Raw genomic sequence first — 25511 nt, forward strand, 5'->3', positions numbered from 1 at the left:
GGTCGGCAGCTTCCTACACACTATTGGTGTATAAGTGGTTCTCAAACATTTGTCACACACCACACATTTAACCCATTCTTTAATCATACACTCAAGTCAAGTCAAAATATGCTTTATTCAGTATGCTTTGCAAAACCATATAAGCAGTCACAATTAGAAACATTTTAAAATCATCACATACCAGGCTGCATTCCTAACAATAAAAGGTGGATTTAGCTAGCAAATTACAAAGATGACAGATTGTTCTTAATAGAAAAACTTCTTGTGCAAATTACGCATTAAAGTGCAATTCTTCTCTAAAATTCACAATGTGCAAATTACCCTAATGGTCACCTTCAGAAGGAGGTTTTCAGCTTTCCGGGTTGTGCAAATACAAGAAGTTATATGTAAAAGAGTACTAAAGTTTATCTAAGATGGATGAAGTGAACAATTTGTTGCATGCCTACTAGGAGTGGCCAATAAAGTGCAAAAGTGCAGAATGTCCCCTCCGGGAAATGGGCCGCATGATAATGTAACGGTAAAATTGTAATCATTTAAGCAGTCTCAATTAAGATCATTTAAAAATCATCGCAAACCAGGATACATTTCTAACATTAAAAAGTGGAATTAGCCGACAAATTACAAAAATGACAAATTGTTCTTAATGGAAAACATCTTGTGCAAATTACGCATTAAAGTGCAATTTTCTCTAAAATTCACAATGTGCAAATTACGCTAGCTTTCCGGGTTATACAAATACAAGGAATAAAGTGGGACTTTACGAAAGTTGTATGCAAAAGAGTAAAAAAGCTTATCTAAAGTGTACGAAGTTAACGGTTCATTGCATATCTTCTAGGGTAGCCAGTAAAGTGCAAAGTGAAATGTCCCCTCCGAGAAATAGACCGCATGATAATATAGCATTAAAATGGTAATCATTTAAAAGTTCGTAATCACATGTTAGCCTAATCTACAGGTTCTTTGTATGCCGGATACAAAATTTTAGAAACCTTGCAATACTAGTAGCAATGCAGTCTGATTCCGAAAGCTGAAGGATCATGAGAGCAGGACGACATTGACAAAGGCCCAGGAGTTTTAAAATCGGGATCAGCCATCGCTTTCTAGGTTCAATGTAAAATTTACAAAAGAGGGTCACGTGGAGAAGTGATTGTAAAGAGGAGTCATCACACGGACAAGGGATTAACTGCTTGGAACAATCATTTTGTGTTGGGAAGGTTACAAGACGGTGAAAGATGTTTAAACTAAATCGGTTCAGCAGGAATATGTCAAAAGTAGTTAGCTTCAGAGTTAGGTAGGGCTGGATAGAGAAGGTGGTCTGGATTAATAGTGAGTGCTGAACTGAAATTTTATTTGCTTCAGCAGTCAAACGGAGAACGGCTAGATGCGCTAGACATAGATACTTTAAGAACTTTCTTGAGATCCTGGTCAAATCTTGGGGATTATGAAAGTAGCTCTTTATTTCCATATCTGAGAAGAACTTCCTAACATATTCCAACCATCGGATCTTTGAATCCTGTTCTGATTTGAGGCAATCTGTCACAATGGCTTGGGTTAAAGTTAGTTTATTGGAAGTCCAGAGACGATGCCATAACAGAACTGGTTGCACCCGAATGATATCAGAGATGTAGGGTACGCCAAGTTCTAGATGACAGCTAAATGTTGAAGTACTTGGGGGTACAGCTAATAGGAATCTGAGGAAACTGTTTTCTAACTTTTGGATAGAATCTGCGTGGACTTGTCCCCAGACCCCTGCCCCGTATATAGCTGTGCTAACGCATTTAGCGTGATAGATACGTAACATCTCTTGGGCAAATCTTTTGCCAAGCCTCTGAGTGAATGCTACTAAGGCCATGGTAGCTTTTAAAAACTGCAGTTTTCTGATCTTGATTGCCCTTTTCCAGGTGCCCTTTTCATCTATCACCACTCCCAAATAGGGATAGGTGGGAGTGTGGTCAATCCTGGAATTGTTTATGAAGATACAGTTTCCCTTACTCAGTTTCTTGCTAGATGTCATGATAAAAGTCTTTTTTATATTAATTTTTAAGTCCAAGTTTGACATGAAGTAATTATAGCGGTTTAAGGAGCGCTGTAGTTCATGAGGGGTGCGAGCGATAATAACAGCGTCATCCGCGTATAATAGTGCGGGGATAGGGCGATGTTTGACAAAGGGAAGGTCCTGACTCCCTTCCAGCATCGCTATTTCGAGGGCGTTTGTGTATAGTGTGAAAAGGAAAGGAGCCAGGACACAGCCCTGTCTAACTCCCCGCTCCACCTTAAAAGATGCGGATAGTCCATATCTCACTCTAGCACTTGCGTTTGAGTAGATTTCTCGTAGGTAGTTGACAAGAAGGGGGTCGATCCCCATTTGCATCAAGATGTCCCATAATTTTACATGGCCCACGCAGTCAAACGCCGCGGTAAGGTCTACGTATGCCATGTGGAGTCTGCCACCCTTCATGTCAACATATTTACCTCTGAGTAACGAAAAGTTTAGGACCTGCTCAACTGTACCAAAACCTCATCTAAAACCGTACTGGAGGTCAGATATGACGTTGTTTTCCTCCGTCCAGCACTGCAAGCGGTCGAGCAAGATTCAGCCCACCACCTTTCCCAGCGAATCTAGCAAGGACATGGGACGGCAGCACGTTGGACTGTTGCGGTCTCCCTTTTTAAAAATCGGGACCAAGATAGATTCCGACCAACAGTCCAGGAGACCCACCTTACCAGTAGCTTCCAGTACCCTCAGTTACAACGGGGCCCAATGATCCATATTGAATTTGTAAAAATCCACAGGCACCCCGTCCGGGCCTGGCGCCTTTCCTCCTTTGCTTGCAAGCCGGGCTAGTTCTACTTCGGTCAAAGTGAAATCCAAAGCTGGTATGTTTGGGATTGCACGTGAAATTCCAGATCCAGAAATACCTGGGTTTCTGGTTGAATCCACCGTTAAAGCAAACATCTGCAAGAAGTAGTTTATCCAATCGGTTTCAGTGATTGCAACTTCAATTTTGTTGCACTCTCTGGGGCCCGACAGGAATGTTGAGTTAATAACTTCCCAAAAAGCAGTACTATTTTTGGTTTCGCAGGCGCAGTGTAAAGCGGCTCAGTGTTCCGCCCTTAGATCGATCTTCCTTTGACAGAGCGATGAATTATAGATTTTCCTTAACTGGGAAACCTCAGCCCTATCCCTAGGATCTCTTTTGAGGGCTGTTTTCAGGGCAGAGTATGCTTTAGAGCAGGATGAATTGAACCAACCGGACTTCGGGTTCCTTTTGTCTTTGGATGTGATGGTTAAGGCCTCTTTTACATAGTTGGTTATAGTTTTAAAATTGTCTACTATCTCCTGCGGAGATGAATTTTCTGCCAGACAAATGTTGACTGCTGTTAAAGAAGTACCAACTACCTTCTTGTTTAATTTTTTGGGGTCAGAGCGGGCCCACTTTATTGTATAGCCATTTAGTCTGTTCATTCTGAGATGACAATCCTGGTACAGGGTCATTGGATTTTTGGGTGCCTTCTGCCAGGTGCATCGTGATGGAGTTAGGAAAATGGTCACTATAGGCACAATCGTGCGTAGAGAAGTTAGTAATCAGGTTGGAGGCACCAAGAGCCATAAAAATAAAATCGATGCAGCTAGAGGCTCCTCTACCGTTGAAAGTTGGACTGAAAGTAACAGGAGGGACAAGTAGTTCATTTGCAAAAGCCAATTGGAGGAGGGGGATTATCTCGTTCATACATTCACCTTTGGTGGTATGAGAAAAATGAGTGATGTCATTTTCTTGTGAGTCTAGGAGGCCACACGTGATGGTGTTATTTCTCTCGCACAATGAGAGGTTGAAATCACCACCCCATATAATTATGTTTTTTTTTTCCTGGGTTTTATTTTTATAGTCCAAAAAGAAATCACGTATTTCCTTTAAGGTCTCAACTATTTTAGGTTCCTGTAGGTTATTATGAAAATTAACAATCACTATGTGAGTTGGTTTGTTTAGAGTGACTGAAAGTATCTGGTAGTTTTCCCGATTTTTTAAGGATGTTATTTCTCTGGCCTTGATTAAGTTTGAAATGTAGATTGTCAATCCACCTTTTGCTCACCCTGAGGGAGAGATAAGTGCCGGGTAGAAGAAAGTCTTATATCCATTTAAATGGTTTGGTGATACCGCCCATGTCTCCTGTAGGCACAGGAAGTCATAACACCGCACAAATGTTAGCCATCCTTCGTGGTTAATCTTAGAGCGGAGACCGGCGATATTCCCAAACATTATGCTAGTCGATGCTCCTCTTACGGTGTTGACATCAACATGCAGAGGTGAATTTAAAGATCCTCTTGCTCTGGCTGTGCTGCTAGCTATGGAGGTAGCCTCAGTAAGCTCTATAGGGTTTATTATTTGAGATTTTGATTGATCTCTCTTCAGATCATGGTTTTGTATAACGATTTCCTGGACCTGCTCTTCGATGGACAAGGCGAAGTTGGAAGACTGAGTCAGGGGTTTTACCAGGAATGAAGAATCCAAAGATAAATGACAGCCTAGGGTCCAGTGGTCAGTAGCTCTTTCACACTCCAGGTTAGAGGGTCCTAACAACGAAATTGGTTGTCAGTTTACCTCTTCTAGTACTGACAGAAGTTCAAACCTGTTTTGCGTTAGAATGGATCTGCTTGATTTCAAAATGGGATTGGGAGCCGGTTTGTAAAACAAAACCAAGTGGAACAGACTGGGTTGCTGTAGGGGTTAAGGATGTTTCCTCCTTGTCAGCTAATAATGAACAAACCAATTTCGGAGAGTTAAAATTAATGATAATACAATCACCCTGAGTAGTTTTTTGTGATGTGCCTACCAAACCTACTCTATGCACCATAAGAATTTGATTTGTGTTCCTGGAATGGAAATGTTTATGTTTCGCTAACCAGTCCACCACTTTATTTCTAAGGGACAGCCAAGACTCTGTCACTCCTTGCTTTAGAGGTGGAACACCTATCAGGGCCAGGACATAAGGGCAGGAGGCGGGCGGCAAATTTAGAGAATCAATTTTTGGTTGAGTCATACTACTAGCCAGAGTAGATTTCGCTGTTTTTTGATCGTGATTACTCATATTCTCCTCCCTGCTGGTAGCCTTCAGGATGGTGCCTTCTTTTGAGAGAGATTGATTCACTTGTTGGGATACCTTGGGGATACCAGGCCGGGCCTCTTCCCTCGAATGGATGGGGTAATCCCTAGCCGATGTTTCAGTGTTAATGCCACTAGGGGTCATATTGGGATTTTCTAATCGAACTCTGATTACATCAACATCCCCTTCCATTTGTGCCAGCTTGTTCTCTATGAGAGCAAATTTTTCTTCAAAGAGGGAAGATAGGAGAGTAGTCATCTGTTATGTTACGGACATTTATCGTGCGCACAGCTGCTCCAGCGAAGGAGCGTCCTGGCGCAAGACAAGGTAGAACACAACACCGCTAAATGTAAGGACAGAAAAGAGGAAACAACTATGGGGAAAAAATTAAAATAAGAAGGTTTTAATGGCCTTACGAAACTGCAGGAGGTCCTCCAACAAACGGATCTCAACCGGGAGAGAATTCCAGATAGCCGCAGCTCTCACTCGAAAAGATCGGCCCCCAACTCGGCAAAGCTTGAACTGGGGGACCACGGCGAGAGCATGGCCCAGGGATCGAAGAGAGCGCGTCGGAACATACAAAGATAAAAGGTTGGTCAGGATCTGGGGGGCAGAGCCTTTCAAGATTTTGAAGGCCAAACATAGGACCTTAAAATGGATTCTCATTTTCACTGGTAGCCAGTGCAGGGAACGTAGGGTGTTAGAAACGGGGCAAAATCTGGGCAAGCCAACTATCGCTATGGCTGCAGCATTTTGGACGCGCTGCAGGCAAGTGATTTCTGCCTGGTTAGCCCCCACCAGGAGAGAGCTGGCGTAATCAAGCCGGGAGATCACCGTCGCCTGAATCACCAGCTGCCTGGTTGGGGCATCGAAGAATTTGAGGACAGGTCTTAAGCCCCGAAGAACACCAAAGCACCAGGCCGCGGTTTTCTTTGTATGGCCAACAAAGTTAAGGCTAGAGTCCAGCCAAACTCCCAGGTTTCTTAATTCCGAGACCGGAGTCGGAGACGGCCCCAATTCCGAAGGCAACCACCTGTCCCCCCAGAGCTCCGTTCTCTTACCGACAATCATGATTTCAGTCTTTCTTGCGTTCAGCTGGAGACAGTTGGCAGTCATCCAGCTGGCCACCGCCCTCAGTCCATTCTGACACCTAGGGGCATCCCGCTCCGCATCCCCACTGATGGTAACCGCCAGCTGAGTATCGTCGGCATATGAGACCATAATCAAGCCCCATTGCTTTACGACCTCAGCCAGCGGTCTCACGTATAGATTGAATAACGTGGGGCTCAGCGGGGATCCCTGCGGAACCCCCATGGCCAGAGGATGGAATTTGGACTGGTGAGGTGGGATGGCCACACAAAAAGAGCGATTGTCGAGGAAGGAGCGGAACCACTGCAGAGCAATCCCCCCGATGCCAATCTCCTCCAGGCGGTGCAGCAGAATGCGGTGAGAGACGGTGTCAAAGGCGGCGCTGAGGTCTAATAATACAAGCGCCGCCGTCTGACCCATATCCAGTACCGCACGCAAATGCTCCACCATGGCGAGAAGGGCCGTCTCCATGCTGTGACCAGCACGGAAGCCGTTCTGCGTGGGGTCCAGGACATTGGCCCGAGTAAGGTGGTCTGTAAGGGCCAGATTAATGTGGGCCTCCGCAACTTTCGCCGGCCAAGGGAGCAATGAAATAGGGCGGTAGTTCTCGGGTTTTGATGGGTCCAAAGAAGGCTTCTTCAGAATTGGAGAAACCACCGCTTGCTTCCATTTGGTTGGAACCAGACCCGAGGCCAGCGAGAGATTAATTAGGGAACACACCGTAGAGCGTCCCAGAAAAGACTGGTCTCTAAAAAGAGCAGGTCTTAACGGATTCACCAATTTTTTGTTCTAAGATGTTTTTTATGAGGCCTTCCATTTGTTTCTCCAGGTTTTGTGAGATTACTCCTAGATTCTCATTAGGAGCAACTACCTGAGCGACAGGATTACATTGGGTTTCTGCTAATTGGATTCCTATCATACTTTTCCCAGTCCTGGTCGTCACCTTTCCCTCTTTGACCAGCTTGCCTCCCTTCTGTTTTGTGCCCGCTACACGACCTTTCATTTTATTGGTTTGCCCTCGAGTGTGGGGGCCTTTCAAACTTATAATAGTAATGGAAGGCTCACTGCCCCGTAGGTCAGGTGATTTTAATGGGGTGTCCGTATCCGGGGAAGAGAATATTAGGGAGAGTGTGCAATTGTGAGGGGCTGTTAAATTCCTCCTCTCTAGAAGGAGAGGGTTGTGATGGGTCGAGAGAAAGTCTGCGCTCTGCTAGATGGATCTCTTGGTTGATTAGGGATTCTGCTCTTAACAGGTAGGCATCTAAAGTACCCGCGGTACTCTTACGTTCATCTATCACAGGCAATTCTCTATACACAGTTTAACAAACAATGCTCGTTAAATAGATAAAGTTATGATTTAAAGTATGGATATTAACTCAGGATCCAGTTACAACACAGTACAACAGGTAATTGTTGATTAAAAAGTCTTTGAATGACAGAGGAAATTTGGGAGACCGCTTATGAGTCCACCTCAGAATGTGTTCTTACCGCGGCTCTTGGGAACGCAGCTGATAAGAAGCCGCCAGGGGTTCGGGCCCTGCCCTGCCTCGGTCTGCCCTGGACGGCCACAGACGGTCCTGCCCTTGTCCCAGGCTTCTCCAGGCGACACCCGCGCGCATCCCGCGACGCGGGAGAAGCGCCTCTCTTCAGAGCGCCACCGGCGCGGAAGTGGGCGTGGTCGTGTGCAGGGAGGGCTGGGAGCTGTAGTCTCCCCCCTTGACGGCCACGTGTTGATCCGGGAAGTGGCGGCAGGGGAGACCCACAGCGAGAAGCAGATCAGGCAGGTAGGTGTTAGGGAAACAGAGCAACCCCGCAATGCTCTGCTTGAATCATACACTCAATATCAAGGTCAAGTGCAGGCCACTAGAAATCTCTGCGCTGACTGGAATATTTTCTTTTGTAAACTTTGTGGATGTACTAATCTTGTCCCTTTCAACAGAAAATCCGTGCCACCAAATCCAACATACCTCTTTAACGCTCTCACTAAGATTTTCAGCAGTCAGCAGTCCTATCACTTGCTTTAACTTGTCATCTCTCTCCAATTCTTGTAGCCATTTCTCTTCTTCAATGCTTCCATAAGTAACCTCACACACACACTGAGTACTTCATCCACATCTTCTCCCACGTCCGATTCAGTCAAATCACACACAGTTTCCAGCACCGGGATATACTGCACAATGAAGGACAATGTATCAATATTCCTGTAAACCTACAACCCACCAACGTATGCAAGATGAGGTGCAATCAAGACCTTTCCTCAAGAAAACCTCGACCAACGGTCCATGGTCAGTTTGAACAGTGAATTTCACCCCCAATAAAAAAGTTACATCTGTTAACAGCCCAGTAAACCACTAGTGATTTCCTTCTATGACTGAAAAAGTACATGCAGCATTTCCTAATAGGCTTGAGATACAAGCAATGCGTTTCTCCTGACCATCTCTCACTTGTATAAGAAGAGGCCCTAAAAACTTCACACTGGCATCACAGACCACTTTAGTGTCACACTTGGGATCATAAGCTTGAAGGCATGGGGCATAACTCAGTTCTCCGTCACCCACTGAGATTCCTCCATACATTCATCCCCCACTGAAACTCCACATTTTTATTCAGCAGTTTACTCATTTTGTAAGTTTTACCTGCAAAATCTTTCATAAACTTACTGTAATATTAAACCATGGAAAGAAAAGAAAGATGATGATTATTCCTCACACATAGGGGTCCATTAGGATAGCGGGCGGACTTTGTCCGCCTGCCACCCTAACGGAGATCGGGACCGCCCGCCATAAGGGTGGGGGTCCCGTTGGGGGTATTAGGATGTGCCCGCCACAGTGGCGGGCACATCCTATATGTTTTACATTGTGGCGGGCGGTGCTCTCTGCACCGCCCACCACAATGTAAAACATAAGTTGACGCATTCACACATGCAAAGCGGCAGGCACCGGGCGGTGCCTGCCACTTTGCATATGTAAATGTGACGGCAACCAGGGGGCCCTGCAGGGGGCCCCCGCAGCAATCTCCGCCTGCCTTTCCGTGGCGGCATTGCCTCCGCGGAAAGACCCACACATTTTATCATCGTAATATGGCTGGCGGTGTCCATTGGACACCGCCACCATATTAATCTATTACCGCCGCAGTCGCAGTCTTTCCGTCCGCCACTGTCCCCTCTGCCATCCTAGTCTGGCGGAGGGGAAAACGAGAGTGGTTGTCGGGCGGATTGCCTCCGCCAGGGTGGCGGTGGCCACCGCCACTCTGGCGGAGGCAATCCGCCCGATATCCTAATGGACCCCATAAATTCTTTCATTGACATGATTGTGCCTACCAATTCCTTTCAAGGATGAGCACCATCACTAGCTCCCACTGCCTTGCCGGTTTTGCTGTCTCTGGTTGCTGCATTGTGCCTGGGGCCATGCCCTTTTGCAGTTTCAGCTTTTGATTGAGGCGGCTGGGAGTAGAGCGGCTGCTCTTTGTTTATCCAAGGAATGGAGTAGGAGATCATGCACTTACCATCTACTACTAGGGTTGACATAATCTCCATACGACTGAAGCCTGGGAAAGATAGTATGGACTGTGGGTACAACAAGTCTAAATCTTTCATGAATCTAGATTATAATATCTTAGCCAGCATAGTTGCTAAATGATTGCATCCCCTAATGGAGAAGCTAGCCATTCTTGATCAATCAGATTTCATCACTGGTAGAGCAGCCTCTAATAACCTTAACTTTTTGCATTTATTCCACAGATTCGACCTGGTGTCTGTGCCATGTTGGAGTGAATCTTTTTATTTGTAGTCCTACGCACAATGGGGACTGGCCCACACATCATTGGGCTTATAAAGCTGCTACACTCAGACCCCTCTGCTAGACTCAGGGGCAAATTTTCAAGAAAGTGACTCAGTGTGTTCGGCAAGCTGTTTGGCTGCACCGCACAGAGTCACTTTCAAAGCACAGGGATGCAATATATTTACAACAATATGTCACATCTCTGTGCTTCCCCCTGCGCTGGTGCACAAACTGCTGACATGTGCCGTTGCAGGCACCCTTGCACCATGGTGCAAGGATGCCTGCGTCGTGGGAGATTGTTTTTGTTCAGGAAGCGTTCCCTTCCTGCACAAAAACAATCTGGGAAATACAGTTTTTCAACTTCTATGTTTGCTGCAGTAGCACACATAGAAGTTGAAAAACATCATTGTTTCAATGATTGTTTGTGTGATGGAAGAGAACCCTTCCTGAAGAAAAACAATCATTAGAGCTGATTTCCTCTTTCTATGTGTGCTGCAGAATGCAGCACGCATTGAAAGAGGAAAAGAAAACTAGGAGAAATTAATAAATTTCTCCTTGTTGCGCCTCCCTATGCCTCCCCTTGGGAGGTATAGCATTCACACACATGTGTCTAGTTCCATGGGTGTTGCGTGGGAACACCCACAGCAACACCCATTGAATACACCTTTCACGGAAAGTGCTGCATGCAAAGGGGCCATATTTACAACAACAGGAAAAGTCATGCAGGGTGGCTCTTCCTGTCCTTGTAAATATGGAGCAGTTAAATGTGCCACTGATATGCAAGGCGGTACAAAAGGGGGTGGTGATGGACGGGGGATCTGAGCCAATCAAACACCCACACCCAGTCAAAAGATCTGGGTTTGATCCATCACCGTTCTTTAGCCCACTCTGCCACCCCAGTTCAGACATGGCTATATGCAAATCAGTCTGACCCTGTGCCTCATGGGAACAGTCCAGCCCGAACTGCCAAGCCATGTCTTCCCTGGACCGGAAACAAGCTTCTGAGGACCGGTTTCTGGCATTCCAGCCGTCTTCAGCCCGGCTTGCTTGAATCCAGTGGCAAAGTGAGCAAGGGACTCACGTCTGAGCATACCCTGCCACACTTATGGCGGCCAAAGCGGTACAAAAGGGGGTGGTGATGGACGGAGCATCTGAGCCAATCAAACACTCACACCCAGTCAAAAGATCTGGGTTTGATCCATCACCGTTCTTTAGCCCACTCTGCCACCCCATTTCAGACATGGCTATATGCAAATCAGTCTGACCCTGTGCCTCATGGGAACAGTCCAGCCCGAACTGCCAAGCCATGCCTTCCCTGGACCGGAAACAAGCTTCCGAGGCTATATGCCATGTCTGAACTGGGGTGGCAGAGTGGGTTAAAGAACAGTGATGGATCAAACCCAGATCTTTTGACTGGGTGTGAGTGTTTGATTGGTTCAGATGCTCCGTCCATCCCCATCCCCTTTTGTACTGCTTTGGCTGCCATAAGTGTGGCAGGGTATGCTCAGACGTGAGTCCCTTGCTCACTTTGCCACTGGATTCAAGCAAGCCGGGCTGAAGACGGCTGGAATGCCAGAAACCGGTCCTCGGAAGCTTGTTTCCGGTCCAGGGAAGGCATGGCTTGGCAGTTCGGGCTGGACTGTTCCCATGAGGCACAGGGTCAGACTGATTTGCATATAGCCATGTCTGAACTGGGGTGGCAGAGTGGGCTAAAGAACGGTGATGGATCAAACCCAGATCTTTTGACTGGGTGTGAGTGTTTGATTGGTTCAGATGCTCCGACCATCACCACCCCCTTTTATACTGCTTTGGCTGCCATAAGTGTGGCAGGGTATGCTCAGACGTGAGTCCCTTGCTCACTTTGCCACTGGATTCAAGCAAGCCGGGCTGAAGACGGCTGGAATGCCAGAAACCGGTCCTCGGAAGCTTGTTTCCAGTCCAGGGAAGGCATGGCTTGGCAGTTCGGGCTGGACTGTTCCCATGAGGCACAGGGTCAGACTGATTTGCATATAGCCATGTCTGAACTGGGGTGGCAGAGTGGGCTAAAGAACGGTGATGGATCAAACCCAGATCTTTTGACTGGGTGTGAGTGTTTGCTTGGTTCAGATGCTCCGTCCATCACCACCCCCTTTTGTACTGCACTGATATGCAAGGGGCTTGTAAATCTGCCCCTAATTGTCTATGGGTATACCTCTAAATTATTTTCCTTCAGGATGGCTACTGGACAGGGGTGTCCACTGTCCAAACTTTTGCTTGCCCTGGCGGTGGAGAACCTCACTTGCAGGCTTGCAGACAATCATGCAGAGAAGCTTAACATGTTTTCCTTACAACGATGATATCTTGCTACTGGTAAAAAAATCCTGCACTAATCTGGCTGACATAGTTAAAGCTATCATACACTGACAGGTTTTTGGATATTCAAATAGATTGGGGAAAGTTCTAGATGTTTTGCTTAATGGAGACCATACTCTTGACTTGTCCTCGAGTTCCCTCACAGTTGGCATGAAGCGTCTGTCAGATACCTGGGCATTCTAATTAACAGTAACTGGGTTCTGCAATCTGTGGATTGGTGACACACATTGAGCGATAGATACAGCTACTGTTATGTCTTCCGTGACAGAGTTGCTATGATCTAAAAGTTAGTGCTTTCTAAAGTTCTTTATCTCTTCCATAACATCACAATCCCTGTGAGTAGATGTTTGTTAGAAAAACTACACACTCTCTGGACCAGACTTGTTTGGGATACTAATAATCATATATTGAAATGGGGATACTTAGCCAACCGTTTGAGAAGGGAGTGTTTATAATTCCAGACATGGGTCCATATTTCCATGCTGCATAGTCCCATTTTGCAATATGTTTTCTGGATTTAACATGCTGAGAGCCACATCTCCCACTTGAAAAAGATACAGTAAAAGGCAGTGTTTTCACAACACTGCTGTTGGCAAAATTTACTAAATCCTGTAAACGTATTCAGGAAGTCAAGCAGAGCTATTGGTCAATTCAAGTTGAGGCAAAAGCCTCTGGCAAGGCACAAATATATTATCAGACCCTCCAACTAGCTAATAGCCCTTCTCTCCCGCCTGACACTTCACAAGGTAATGATTACCAGTCTGAATCAAAGCGGGTTTGCAATAATTAGTTCTAGTATTTGTGTTGGATGGGTGGAATGGTAGTAGTTTGTGAATGTCAGTTGGGTGAAGGCTGAGCAGCAGGACAGCTGCTCCTGATGGGGTTATCATTATTCTTAACATCTTAACTTAAATAAAGTAACTTACTAATCTACAGTTCCTGCTTTTTTCCGATTACTTCAATTTCCCAATGGCAAGTTAATGATGCTTGAACAGTTTAGGAATGGTTATGTCACTATTTCCTTGCTGTTAGAAATTGGGTTATTGGTTAAGGGGCAACAACCACAATTCTTGTCAGGGTGAACCACAAAATTCACTAAACCCTTGCTTAAGTGTCTGATGGCTCTGCACAAAAGCTTAAAGGCAATGTCTAAAGTATTTTTGCAGCACACAAACAGAAATAAAGTAAAAACACAAATACAAGAAGAATCCCAAACAAATTTAGAAAAATAGAGTACATTTTAATAAACACAATAATACTAGAAAGCCAAAAAATCCAATCAGTAGAACCAGAGATATTCAGTTTTAGAATTTTTAGTGAAAACAGCACCCAAAAGCAGTAGACCAGGGGAAAGTCACAAGTTCAACAACAACAAGGAATGTTTTGACGAGTAGCTTTGGAGCTCCAAGATTTACACCTGGTGCCTACTTTTTATGCAGGGATTCCTGTCCTACTCCCCACATCTGGTTTTTGATAGTTCTTCCACTTCCCTTGTAAAAGCTCTAAACTGTTTGGGGTGAAAAAAGACAGTGCAGGCCTGGTGTCAGATATCTTTGTGTGTGCATGAGGCAAAGCGCTTTGAAGTGTAAGTGGGGCTGGGTACAGCTTGTTCCAGTCATCCTGCCAGGATGGCCCAACCAGTCTACACCGAAGAAGCCCCTTTTGTGTTACCATCTGGAATCAAAACACATACCCGAACAGCAAAGCCATACACATTCATGTTACCCATGACACTGGTGGAAGGTACAAATCTTTGGGACAAGAAACTGCCAACTTTCTAAAAGTGGAGTTTTCAAAATTGTGACTTAAAAACCGGCTCTACCATTAAATATGATTTAAATTACAATTAATTTGAGTGTATACAGTAGATTTCTATCTACTCCCAATCTAAAGTTAGCACTTAGTAAATGTAATATGGTAATCCAGTGTCAGACATTGGGAGAGGTGGGCCTTACAACAGTGAAAAATGACTTTCTGAGTTTTTCACTGCTAGGACAGGTATAACTCAAGTACTTGTCCTACATTTTAAAGACAATGCACCCTGTCCTATGAACCTTTAGGGTCTACCTTAGTAGTGATTTCTAAGTATTAACAAGCAACAGTAGGTACCACATTGTAAAACATTATTTATTATTGATTGAGTTTCTCTTCAATCAGCAATAATAATGCTTTGTAGAGAAATACAATACCATTCATGTGGGAAATTGGAGAAGATAGTTAAATGATATGTGTCAAAACATACATGTTGGGTATTTTAGCTATATATTGGTATAATTCTGCTTAAAGTAGTTTATTGCCAGCATGTCATAATTGTGAACCACTGACTGAGGCTAAGTGAAGTATCGCCAGAGTCACTGGAATTACGCAGCATCAGAGGGACAATTTATGCGGCAGGGTTGACTAAATTAAGCGGTAAGAGAAGGCAAATTATGCAGCTTGTAGTATATTCGGTGATAGTATTTATTATTTGCTCATTTTTACACTTGTTAACAGTGTTTAGGCATAGGGTGCACATCATTAGTGTAGGTTTATTATCTCCTAAATATAGTAATAAGCAACGGAAAGGTAACCAGTGAACCTATGCAAATGGCCTTCCACTGTGCAGCAACATACATATGCGGCTGCGTTTTAGTAACCTTTTGGATCATGTAAGCTAGAAATTTTGTTAAATATTGCAGACTATATAGTAGATGATAGAGTATGTGGCAAATATCTAATTATATGAAACAGCACAAACCCATAATTCCAGTGACCCAGAGTATATCCTACTTACAGAACTGCAGGACAAACACCAGCACTATGCATACCGCCAGTATTATTTCAGGAGGTTTGACCCGCCCGCGCAAATCCAGCACCACGGAGGCCGTGATTAGTGAGCGGGCATCCGTGCCAGGTAACAACAAGGCACTGTCAACATTTAACCACCATATTACCGGCATTTCTTCTCAAGAGGTTTTACCTCCATTTCAAAGGAGTAAGCCTCACAAAGTAAGTATTCAGCCTCGGGTAACAAATGCTTATCTGTGGAATCACGATAGACTCAGATTGCTTCCTGTAGTTTGCTAGGTTTCCTATATGTGATTCTTCACGTTCCTGTCAGGATATCACTGTTCCTTTTAAGTTTTTGGAGAAAAACATGACATTGTGAACCTCCCTCCAGTACATTTATTTAAGAAGCTTATACCCACGTCTAGCACTATGTACACCACTCACGGGGAAATATTGGCAGTGTGCCGAGCAAAAACAACATTCTGAGTTGAGAACTTTGCTCAGGTAACAAAGACTTTGTCCACCAATGATCGTGCGTACCATCCAGAGGGGAGACTCTCTGCAGGAGGGCATGTTGTAAATGTCATGTGGCACACTGTGTGATTGGCTGATGAGAGAATTTGTAAACCGCACCATTACCCCGGGCCCTGAGCGTGATGGAGGGGGAGAGGGCATATAAATGGAGAGAGCGTGGAGGCAATGACTAGAGACAGACAAGGGAATGAAGAGAAGAATAAGGAGGAAAAAAAGAAACCATCGCAGAAATGCCAGAGTGAGCTAGGAATGACAGGGAGGAGAGAGGCAGAGTAAAATATGAGCCGCACCGACAGCCAGCGCCTGGCTTTATACAGACGTGCTAACAAAGCACTCTAAAAAGGAGGGGGTGGGGAAATTGGGTTTGGGGGAGGGAGAGAGGGCTGTGAGAGGAGAAGCAAAGCATCCTGGTGGTCATCTTTAGATTAAACAAGCAGGACCTGTGTGCACATAATTTGCTTTTGATGCAGAGCAGCGGGAAAGATCCTTTACAAAGAAGGCTTGAGAATGAGAGGCCTCCACAGGGGAGCTCGAGGGAGGCCTTACAATGCCAGTGTGTACATTGAATACATTATAAACGCGCACGTCATTACAACGATAGTCCTTACAAAGAAAGAACAATCCCCGAAGAAATGCACATTTGAGGAGATGCTGCATTGTGCTTGGTGTGTGAGGCCTCGCAGCTGGGGATGGGGGGCATCCCATAAAGTGCTCAATAAATGGTAGGCTGCAGGCTGCGCTTACAACTTTCCACATGCGGCAAATGCTTCTCTCCTTAAAAGCAATCAACTGTCCTTTACTCAACGGCAACAGAAGAAAGAGCGATCCTCAAGGGGGTAATTATGGTGAAGGATCGGAGTCAGCAGAGGCAGGAACAGAACAAGGGAGAGGCACAAGGAGAGACCTGACAGCGAGAGCAGCACTCAGGAAGATTCTCCTGGACAGTTCCACTGTTACTTGTCCTTAAACCACACAAATGTTTCACAGCAGAAATACCGCAAATTCATGCAGCCGAAGAGAAGACAGAGCATTAAGAGTCCTGCAGTGAATTTACAACACCCCTCAAGGGGTTTAATGACTCTGAAGGATGGGAGTCAACTATTCGCTTCCTATTCTTAGCATTTGTCGTTTGTGTTCTATATATTGCACTATTGCTGTATACACAGGAAGTGAAAACATTTCACGGGAAGACTGAAACAAGCACAAACACGCGTGCCTCGCGTGGTGGGGGAGAGGAGGGGGCAGGCGCGATTCACTTGCGGAAGCGATAATTGCTGCCAGATGGTGGCGCGCTCTCGCGCGAGTGAATCTCCTGACGTGCACACGTTGCCACTGAAGGCAATGGAACGCGTGCATGTGCTTGACTGAAAAGGCAAAGCGACGAGATAAGGTCTTTTTGCCTTGCAGCGCATGCGCGCTGCGAAGGCGAGACCTAAAAAAGGAAGTTTTAGGCAGTCAGAAGGTATATTTTGCCAGGCAAATGCCAGTTTAAAACTATACAACAGGCTGCAGTGCCTGCCTGAGGCCCAGTTTAAAAGGCTACTTTATTCCTGACCACGAGGCCCTTATTCTTGTTACCCTGGCTCTAGTCAACTCCCGTATTGACTACGCAAATTCGCTTTATGTTGGTATCCCAGCATACCAACTTCAGCGTCTACAGCTAGTCCGAAACCAAGCAGCCAGGCTCATCCATCATCAGCCTAAGCACCTGCATGTCAGTCCCCTGATGAAGAGCCTTCACTGGCTCCCGGTGGCCAAACGTTGTGTTTTCAAACTGGACTGTATCATCTTTAAAGCACTCGAGGGCCAGGGTCCTGCTTTCATCTCTTCTATGATCAACCGCTATGTCCCCATATGTGAACTTTGTTCCTCCCACCTTAATCTGCTCACGATACCCACTGTCAAACGCAAAAAACATGGTAGCCTCCGATTTTCCTTTTTGGCTCCCCGTCTCTGGAACTCTCTTCCGACTGAACTGAGATCTGTAACCTGTTACACCCAATTCAGAACACTCCTCAAAACCCTTCTGTTCCTACAAGCATACGAGTAATGCTTCTGCTCCCCACCACCGCTGTCCTTCCGCTTTTTAGTGCCATGAAACCGCTTGGTGTAAGCACGCTTTACAAATAATTTTAACATAACATTTAACATAACATTGGATGGCACAAGGGGTGCTGCAGGATCATTGGTAGCATTTGTTTGTAGGCCCTGGGTACAGTTGGTACTACTTACTAGGGTCTTACAAGTACATTAAAGGTGTCAATTAAGTGTAGTCCAAATTAGCTGCCATAAAGGAAACAAAAAAGTGTTCAGCAAAACAGGGGCGGGGTGAAGGCAAAACATTTGGGGAATACCACGCCATGGATGTCAGGTCCAATAAGACATGGTTAAGAGGTATAGTCCTCAAAACACTGACCCCAAAGAGGAAATTTTTCCTGTTAAAAGCCATTATACCTGCCAATAAATTATAGAGAAAACCACACTCTCAAAGGCAAATGCACAACTTAAAATGAAGGATGGGACTACTAGGAAATGTCTTTTCCTCCTTGCCTGGTCATGCCAGTTCAATGATTCAACACAAAATATGGGAAAAGGTCCAACAAAACTGAGCAGTGTTGGCCCTAGAGCGACCGCACTGTGCTAGTGTTACAAATGTCAAATAATAGTGCTCAACCCGTAGTAGTTTCACTGGCCGGGAGGCACTGTACATATACAAGAAACTCTACTGAAGAGGTAACACTACATGTGTTATTCAACAGCCTCAGAGTAGTTCACAATTTAATCACACACGTTTAATCCACATAAGAGGAGGAACCATACGATTTCCCGAAAAAACATCTTTATTAATGTTTCATCAATATTTTGCCCAGCCAACACATTTCATCCAGTATTGGATTAAAATAAGAAAACTTGTGTGATTAAATTGTGAACTAATCTGCATTTTGAGAAAAAAATTGTTGAATAACACTTGTAGTGTTCCCTCTTCAGTAGAGTTTCTTGAGACCTTCTTGGATACCTGACGCATGCCGTCAGGCAGTGAAAGCAAGCTTGAAAACATGTTTTTCCGGGCTTTAAGTGAAACCTCACAAAGTGAATGGACATCCCCACAGTACTGGTCCTTAGAGCATTCAACTTCATACGGTTCTGTATTAACTTTCGAAGTGTAAATGAGATGTCAACCCTTGATGCTTATCCAATGCCCCTGGGTCAACAAACTCATTGACTGCTTTGAGACTGCTGCTTACATTGGCAACCTAGACCTCAATAACGGTTATTTCTATTTGCCTCCTCAGTGAGTCATATAAACCAAAAGCATTTTTCATCCATTTTGCTCTCTGGCAGTTAGATTCTTACAGTTTGGCAAGTATGGGGCCCCCACTAGATTCCAGCTATTTGAGGCATATCCCCAATTCTACCTTTGCAGCTGCATACTGAGTTGGTAACTAGTCATAATATCGAAAAAAAATATCGACTGGACAGAATATCAAGTTTTTGATATTGAATAGACAGAATATCGAATTGCAAAAACATAGTGGTGCAGAATATCAAAATGCAGGTAAGAAATATCGAATTACACAATATCGAAGTTAGTAATATCGATTTTTGTTTAGTGTTTTAAGTGTTAGTTTATGTGTTAAAAGTATGTATTTTTTTGTAATGTATGTTTGAATTTTATAAAAGTAATGAATTTTATGTTACTTCATTTTTGTGTAATTTAATTAAGTAGAAGTGGGTTTATAGGGGAATAGGGTGGGAAGTAATTTAATTATAACATATTTTTAGCATTATTTAGAATTAATTATATTTTAAAATATGTTTGCATAAATTAATTCTGTAGCGGGTTTATAGGGGAATAGAATGGGAAGTAATTTAATTAAAATAAATGTATGTATTATTTTAGTATTTAATAAGTTAATATGTAATAATTGATATTGTTAAGTTAAATAATTTATTAATAATTAATTATAAATTGATTAATAATAATTAATTGGTAATTAAGTTACTTGTGTAATATTTTTTATTAATTAGTAATTAATTAGATATTGATTATTAACAATTAATTTGAAAGTATGTTAATTAATTATATTGTTAATTGTAATAGTAATTTTTACCCTCCCGCTATCCAACTCTTTCCCTAATGTTGCACTCCCTGGAGTGGGAATAATAATTTTAACCCTCCCGTTATTCAATGCTTTCCCTACTGTTGCACTCCCTGGAGTGGGAATAGTAATTTTTTTCCTCCCGCTATCCTACACTTTCCCTACCGTTGCACTCACTGGAGTGGGAATAGTAATTTTTACCCTGCCGCTATCCATCGCTTTCCCTACTGTTGCAGTCACTGGAGTGGGAATAGTAATTTTTACCCTCCTACTACCCAACTCTTTCCCTACTGTTGCACTCACTGGAGTGGTAATAGTAAATGTTACCCTCCCGCTATCCAGCGCTTTCCCTACTGTTCCACTCGCTGGAGTAGGAATAGTAATTTGTATTTACCCGCTACCCAACATTTTCCCTACTGTACCACTTGTTGGAGTGGAAATAGAAATGTTATCTTTTACGCTATGCAATTTTTTTGTATTGTTATATTTAATATAGTGTAAAATATAAAAAAAATTGAATTATTTTAAATGTTTTAACTCATATATAATTGATTTTTATATTTATATTATAGGTTTATATGTGTATATATATGTAATTATATCTAACATTATGTTTTCAACATTTAATTATTAAAAATATTAAATACTTTTTAATATTAAGTTAATATTTATGTAATGAAGAAATGCATGTTTATTTTAGTTTTTAACTTACATTTATTATGTATTCATTTTAAGGTTATTTAAGTATTTTTAAGTTTGTTTTACTTAAATATAGTTATTATTTCATTAATTTTACAGTAATTTTAGGAGATTTAAAAAAATCGATATTTTAGCAAACTATATTATTTACAACGATATTTAGGATTCAATATTTTTGTACTTACCTGTTTTGTAGATAGGAATTCGATATTCTGGTGGTCAATATTTTGTCATCGATATTCTGCCAGCTCGATATTTTGATCATCGATATTCTGCCAGTGATCCACTGAGTTGACATTATCATCTACAGTGAGGATTTGCCCTCCCATGTGCAACATCTTGAAGCTGTGTTGTAATCCCTTTTACGGTCACCAGTAATCCTGCCAATTGCACGATCGCGACATCTCAAGTGCAGAACTTGGGGTATACTATTGGTGATTAAATGGTGTCAAGTTTGGATGATATCAAGTTCAGAAGGTGTCCCGGGGACCACTTCCTACTCTCGAACAATCTTTTGTTTTTGTATGAAGACTTGTTTCCTTTAAGGAAAATAGGCTGTGTTTTAAACAAATATTTACTTTATTAAATGAGATCACAGGCATGGTGGTCTGCTGACCCCATCAGGCCGCTATCCATTCGATGGCATCCAATTGAAGTAAGTCACAATTTACAGTATATGTTATTAATATTCATGAGGTAGGTCAAATTGCTACCCACTCTGAATGGGGATTTTGTGGACCAACCAATTACAACATAGGTCGGTTTCCAAAATTTCACACTAGGTACAAAAATACGGTTCACAATTTGCGGCCACTGTTTGTATAGCAGACCCCTATTTTCACAATGGGTTTATTTAACTGCCTACAATTCACCACATTGTTTACTAGCCTGAAAGCCTAATAGCTTCTACCATGTCTAAGGATGTAAAAACTGATACAATGCAGTCCATCACTACTGAATATGACACATCTAGCAAACAGATATTATTCTAGTCTCATCTCTATTCTGATGTATTTAGATTTGTAATTACAAATAGCTGTTAGTCCTGACTATCATAATGCTGATATAGCAAGTGGGAGCGCAATCAGTCATTACTCAATTCTGTCTTTAAGTCCTAGGGTCTATTTGAAATTAAAAATTTTCATAACGCAACACAGCTTGAAGTGCAGCTTGAAGTGTGTGGCCTGCGTGTGGCCTGCGGTCCACAATCCTTGGGTATTGCTCTCATGATCAACTGGTTGAGTATGTGCTGTGCACCGTCAAATTGACTCCGCTTTAGAGAGCCTTCTTCCGGTAAAAGACTTGCCAGACAGTTTTTTTCAGTTACATCCCCTCGATGTCCATCTGGGTTCCTCTGACAGAAGACCTGATGATGGGCAGCACTAAATGCAATGACTGCCAATTCTATTTTTTACCTTTAAAGCCTGGTTCCTGGAGAACTGGCCTTCATAAACTTAGGCTTATTCTTTGACCAAATGGAGGCTGTCAGCACTGGCTTAGCTTGGATGGCTGCCTTTTTTCTGTACATATTTTGATTTGAAAGCCAACATTATGAACGCTGTAGTTGTGCCTGCACCTAGTTGCTAAGAAAACTCAGAAGTTTCATATTTCCATTCTTATTATGTTATAGTATTTCATCATTGGTATATGACAAAAATAAAGACATTATGTGTGTTTTGAGCAATCATTGTCTAGATTCATATTAATATTTATTCCAGTATTCTTTGTAAGGAATTGCCTTACAACTGTACTGGTGGGAGTGCCTGATGTTATTCATAAGGCACAAGTTATGTTATATTTCGTACACTGCACAATCACTAACCATTTTGTTCTTAAAGCAGGTTTAGTTTCTGGTGCATGACGTAATCGTATCCTGATATTTTCTTTTTTTCTTGGCTCCAACAGCAAATGGAAGAGATGTGGCGGGAAATACGCTGGATGATGGATGCCCTACAGCATGCCAGGTACAAACAACCAGCATGTGGAGTTCCTCTCACCTGGTTCATCGATGAATCCACAGAGGTATCACTGAAGGAGAAGCCACAGTCTACTTCCTCTCACCTGGACTACCTTCCTTCGCCCAATCCATCTCCAGAAACGAGTCGAAAATTAAATTCTGGTAAGAGCTGGGAAGAATAAGACTTCTGTTTACTTCTCACTGTAGTCATTATTAGTCTAAATAAAAAAAATCTACGGCAAAAGGATAAATATAGATCCTTGGTTCTTTTCTTGGGTCTCAGCATAAACTCATACTACTTTTAATAAGAAATGCTACTATACTTGTACTTGTTTTCTCATTATTGAACGTACACATCAGCATCTTTCCACCATCTTTACTGAACAAAACTGTTAAGTGGGATTTATTTGTAGGTTAACACCTGCAGATTGTGCCCATATAAACTGAAAATCATTCACTGGTATTGATTGACAAACTCTACAAGATCACTTTAAATGCATCTTCTATGTATTAGACAATAAATAAATCAACAAAGAGCAGATAGTGCAATGATCATTGTGGGGTGCATTTGTACATTGTGCCATAAAATTACAGTAGCATCAGCTGCTGTATATGTGGTACGACAAGGGAAAACAATTAGCTCAAACAATAATTCCTGTCAGAGTTTGATCACATTACAACCAATGATAAGCATTGACATTTCCTACCAGTTTGCTGTCTATTAGCCACATCAGCACGTTGCCATCTGACCTATTCACTCTCTATCAAAGATTCCAGGTATCCCCCTTCTTTCGTAAGGATATATTTGTCAATCAAGGAGCACCAGTGTGCCTTTGCAAACAGGGCGGCAACCCATCTGCCCCTTCATCACCCCTTTTCAGGACTCGCCTAGTCAGCGCATGCGCTGTCTCTTCGAGACATGCTGTATCTACTCTATGGACTTTCATCACAGCCATAGATTTGCATTGTCCCATCGTGTGCCTTTTTAAATTCCTTTCTTCTCCTTGGTGAAACATTGCTATTTGTCCTGCCCTTAGGTGTGTTTTTCACTTTCAAGGCTCCTGCTCCTGATACATGTCCCCCTACTCTTTTGTTTATTCATGGGTTGGCCAGCGCACTCTTTTTTCTTTGAATTACTCCTATGTTTACAAAGGGAGTTCCATTGCCATTGTAAGATAGGCATTTATAATTTTGTTTCCATTCCTATTTGGTTTTGATTGACATTGTTTAATTTTTAATTGTTATGAGTTTATTTTTATTTGTTACAATAGGCATTTTTATTGTAGTGCTGAGACTCAAACCTGGTTCTCCAGCTCCAAACTAAGCAGCTCTGTCTGTTACGCCACATCACTAACTTGTTATATACAACTAGCACTTCTTACAAGTGCCTGCGCCTTTAACATAAACGCAGCGCCACAATCTCTAGTTCTAGAAAACTTTCCACATTCAGTCCCTGCTTCCGGACACAGAGTGCAAGACTGTAAAATATAAATGTACCTGTCTCAATCTATTACAAATTCCATGTTTAAAGTTTTCCTGTAAATCTGTATGCAATGTTCTCCTGTAAATCCTGTAAATCTGTATGCAATGTTCTCCTGTAAAACTGTATGCAATGTGACGTATGAACAGAGAGGAGAGACAGACTGTGGAATGTCATTGGCATGCACTTCAATGCTACTGACTCATAAGCCAAGGCCAAAGCCCATTTATGTGTTAGCAGTGGTGTTTTAATCTGTCTGCGGTAGACTGTGCAGTGTTGAGTAACACCAGATCATGTATAATTTGTCCCTCGCTTCATGGGTCACATTAAATTCAAGCAGGCAACACTGTGTACTGATGATTTTTTTCTGAAGTGAATGTAATGACTTTTCACATTCTTATGTTTGCACCATAAAGATGTGTAGGCTGTCTCAGTGTACTGTGAAGACTCTCTTCATTTAGCATTGTTAGTAGTATACTGTTTTTTATTTCTTAGTTGTTCAGGTGTTTGTAGAGCATGGAGGTGATCAGAGTTTTTGGAAAACAAGTGTTGTCATTTTTTTGGTTAAATCATACTTGCATTCATTAGTAGGCATTTTCTCTTGGCGCTACATGTTACGTTAACAATATTTCTATAGCGCATTACTGCGCATTACATAACAGAGAATATCCAATTTCACATACCAGAGAACAAATTAGGAGGGGTCTTCAAAGATTTTACATTAGATAGTTAAACCTGGACCCCCATCATAAACAACTTGTGCTCGTGCAAATAGTGGCATCATTGGCACAGGTGTAGCCGAATTTTATAATTTTTATGCACAATCTACCCCTGTCTGCAAAAGCCTCACTTGTGATTAGAGCATCTGCACGCATTTTTCCATCAGTCGCAGCACGTTGTGTGTAGCTGTACATGTGTCAGACTTTGGCAACATTGTATAAGTTAGACAACTTCATAAACGTGCACTGAGTCATGAAAAATGTAATATGAGCTTCTGTACTACCCAAAAAGGGTTGTGTGCATAATGTGATAGTTGGGTGTAGAAAGGACAGAAATGTGGCTGCACCCGAGCAATATATTATGCACACACGAATGTTTGCACAGGCATATATTTTTCTTTGTGATACATCCCCTTCAGCGTATCATGCTCAATGCATGGAGAATAGAATAGTTTGCTTGTTGTCAGAATTTGTCAACTGTAACTGAGTTAGTGCATGAGCTGCATATAGTCAGCACAGAAACACATAACAGCCGTTGCTCCTCACTGACATCAAGTGTGCATGTCCGTGATCATGCTCTGTCTACAATAATTAGTGCATGTGCATGATGTCTAGGAGGCAGCATGTTTTCATGCAGCAGTCAAAGTACATTAATAAAAGTATGGGAACTGTGATTGTAAGCACAATGGGGCAGGGGCAGTGAGAGTGGTAGCTGGGTCAAAGGCATGGTTAAAAAAAATATACGATGTAACTTTTCTGGTCTTTCACAATCAGCTAACTACATATAAGATAACACAACCTAAGTAAACAATAAATAAAAGTTATGTTAATCAGTAGGAAATGACTTATCGTACATTACGAAAACTCTATTAGTAAATGTTCTACAGAAGTGTGTGTGACCAGAGAGCCACAGAGCTAAATCCTGGTTGGTGC

At 42.8% G+C, this 25511-nt stretch overlaps 1 protein-coding gene across 2 annotated transcripts in view; it reads left to right on the top strand.

Annotated features, from left to right (window-relative positions):
* Nucleotides 1-25511, top strand: part of LOC144784313 (ankyrin repeat and fibronectin type-III domain-containing protein 1-like) — a 2450348-nt gene that overhangs the window by 2330447 nt on the left and 94390 nt on the right. For both annotated transcript variants that reach the window (XM_078663012.1, XM_078663013.1), the window contains one exon: nucleotides 22328-22541. In XM_078663012.1, coding sequence (XP_078519138.1) covers nucleotides 22328-22541 — 214 coding nt within the window. The remainder of the gene's footprint in view (nucleotides 1-22327; nucleotides 22542-25511) is intronic.

The sequence above is a fragment of the Lissotriton helveticus genome, chromosome 10 (genome assembly GCF_964261635.1).
Source record: "Lissotriton helveticus chromosome 10, aLisHel1.1, whole genome shotgun sequence".
Lineage (NCBI taxonomy): Eukaryota > Metazoa > Chordata > Amphibia > Caudata > Salamandridae > Lissotriton > Lissotriton helveticus.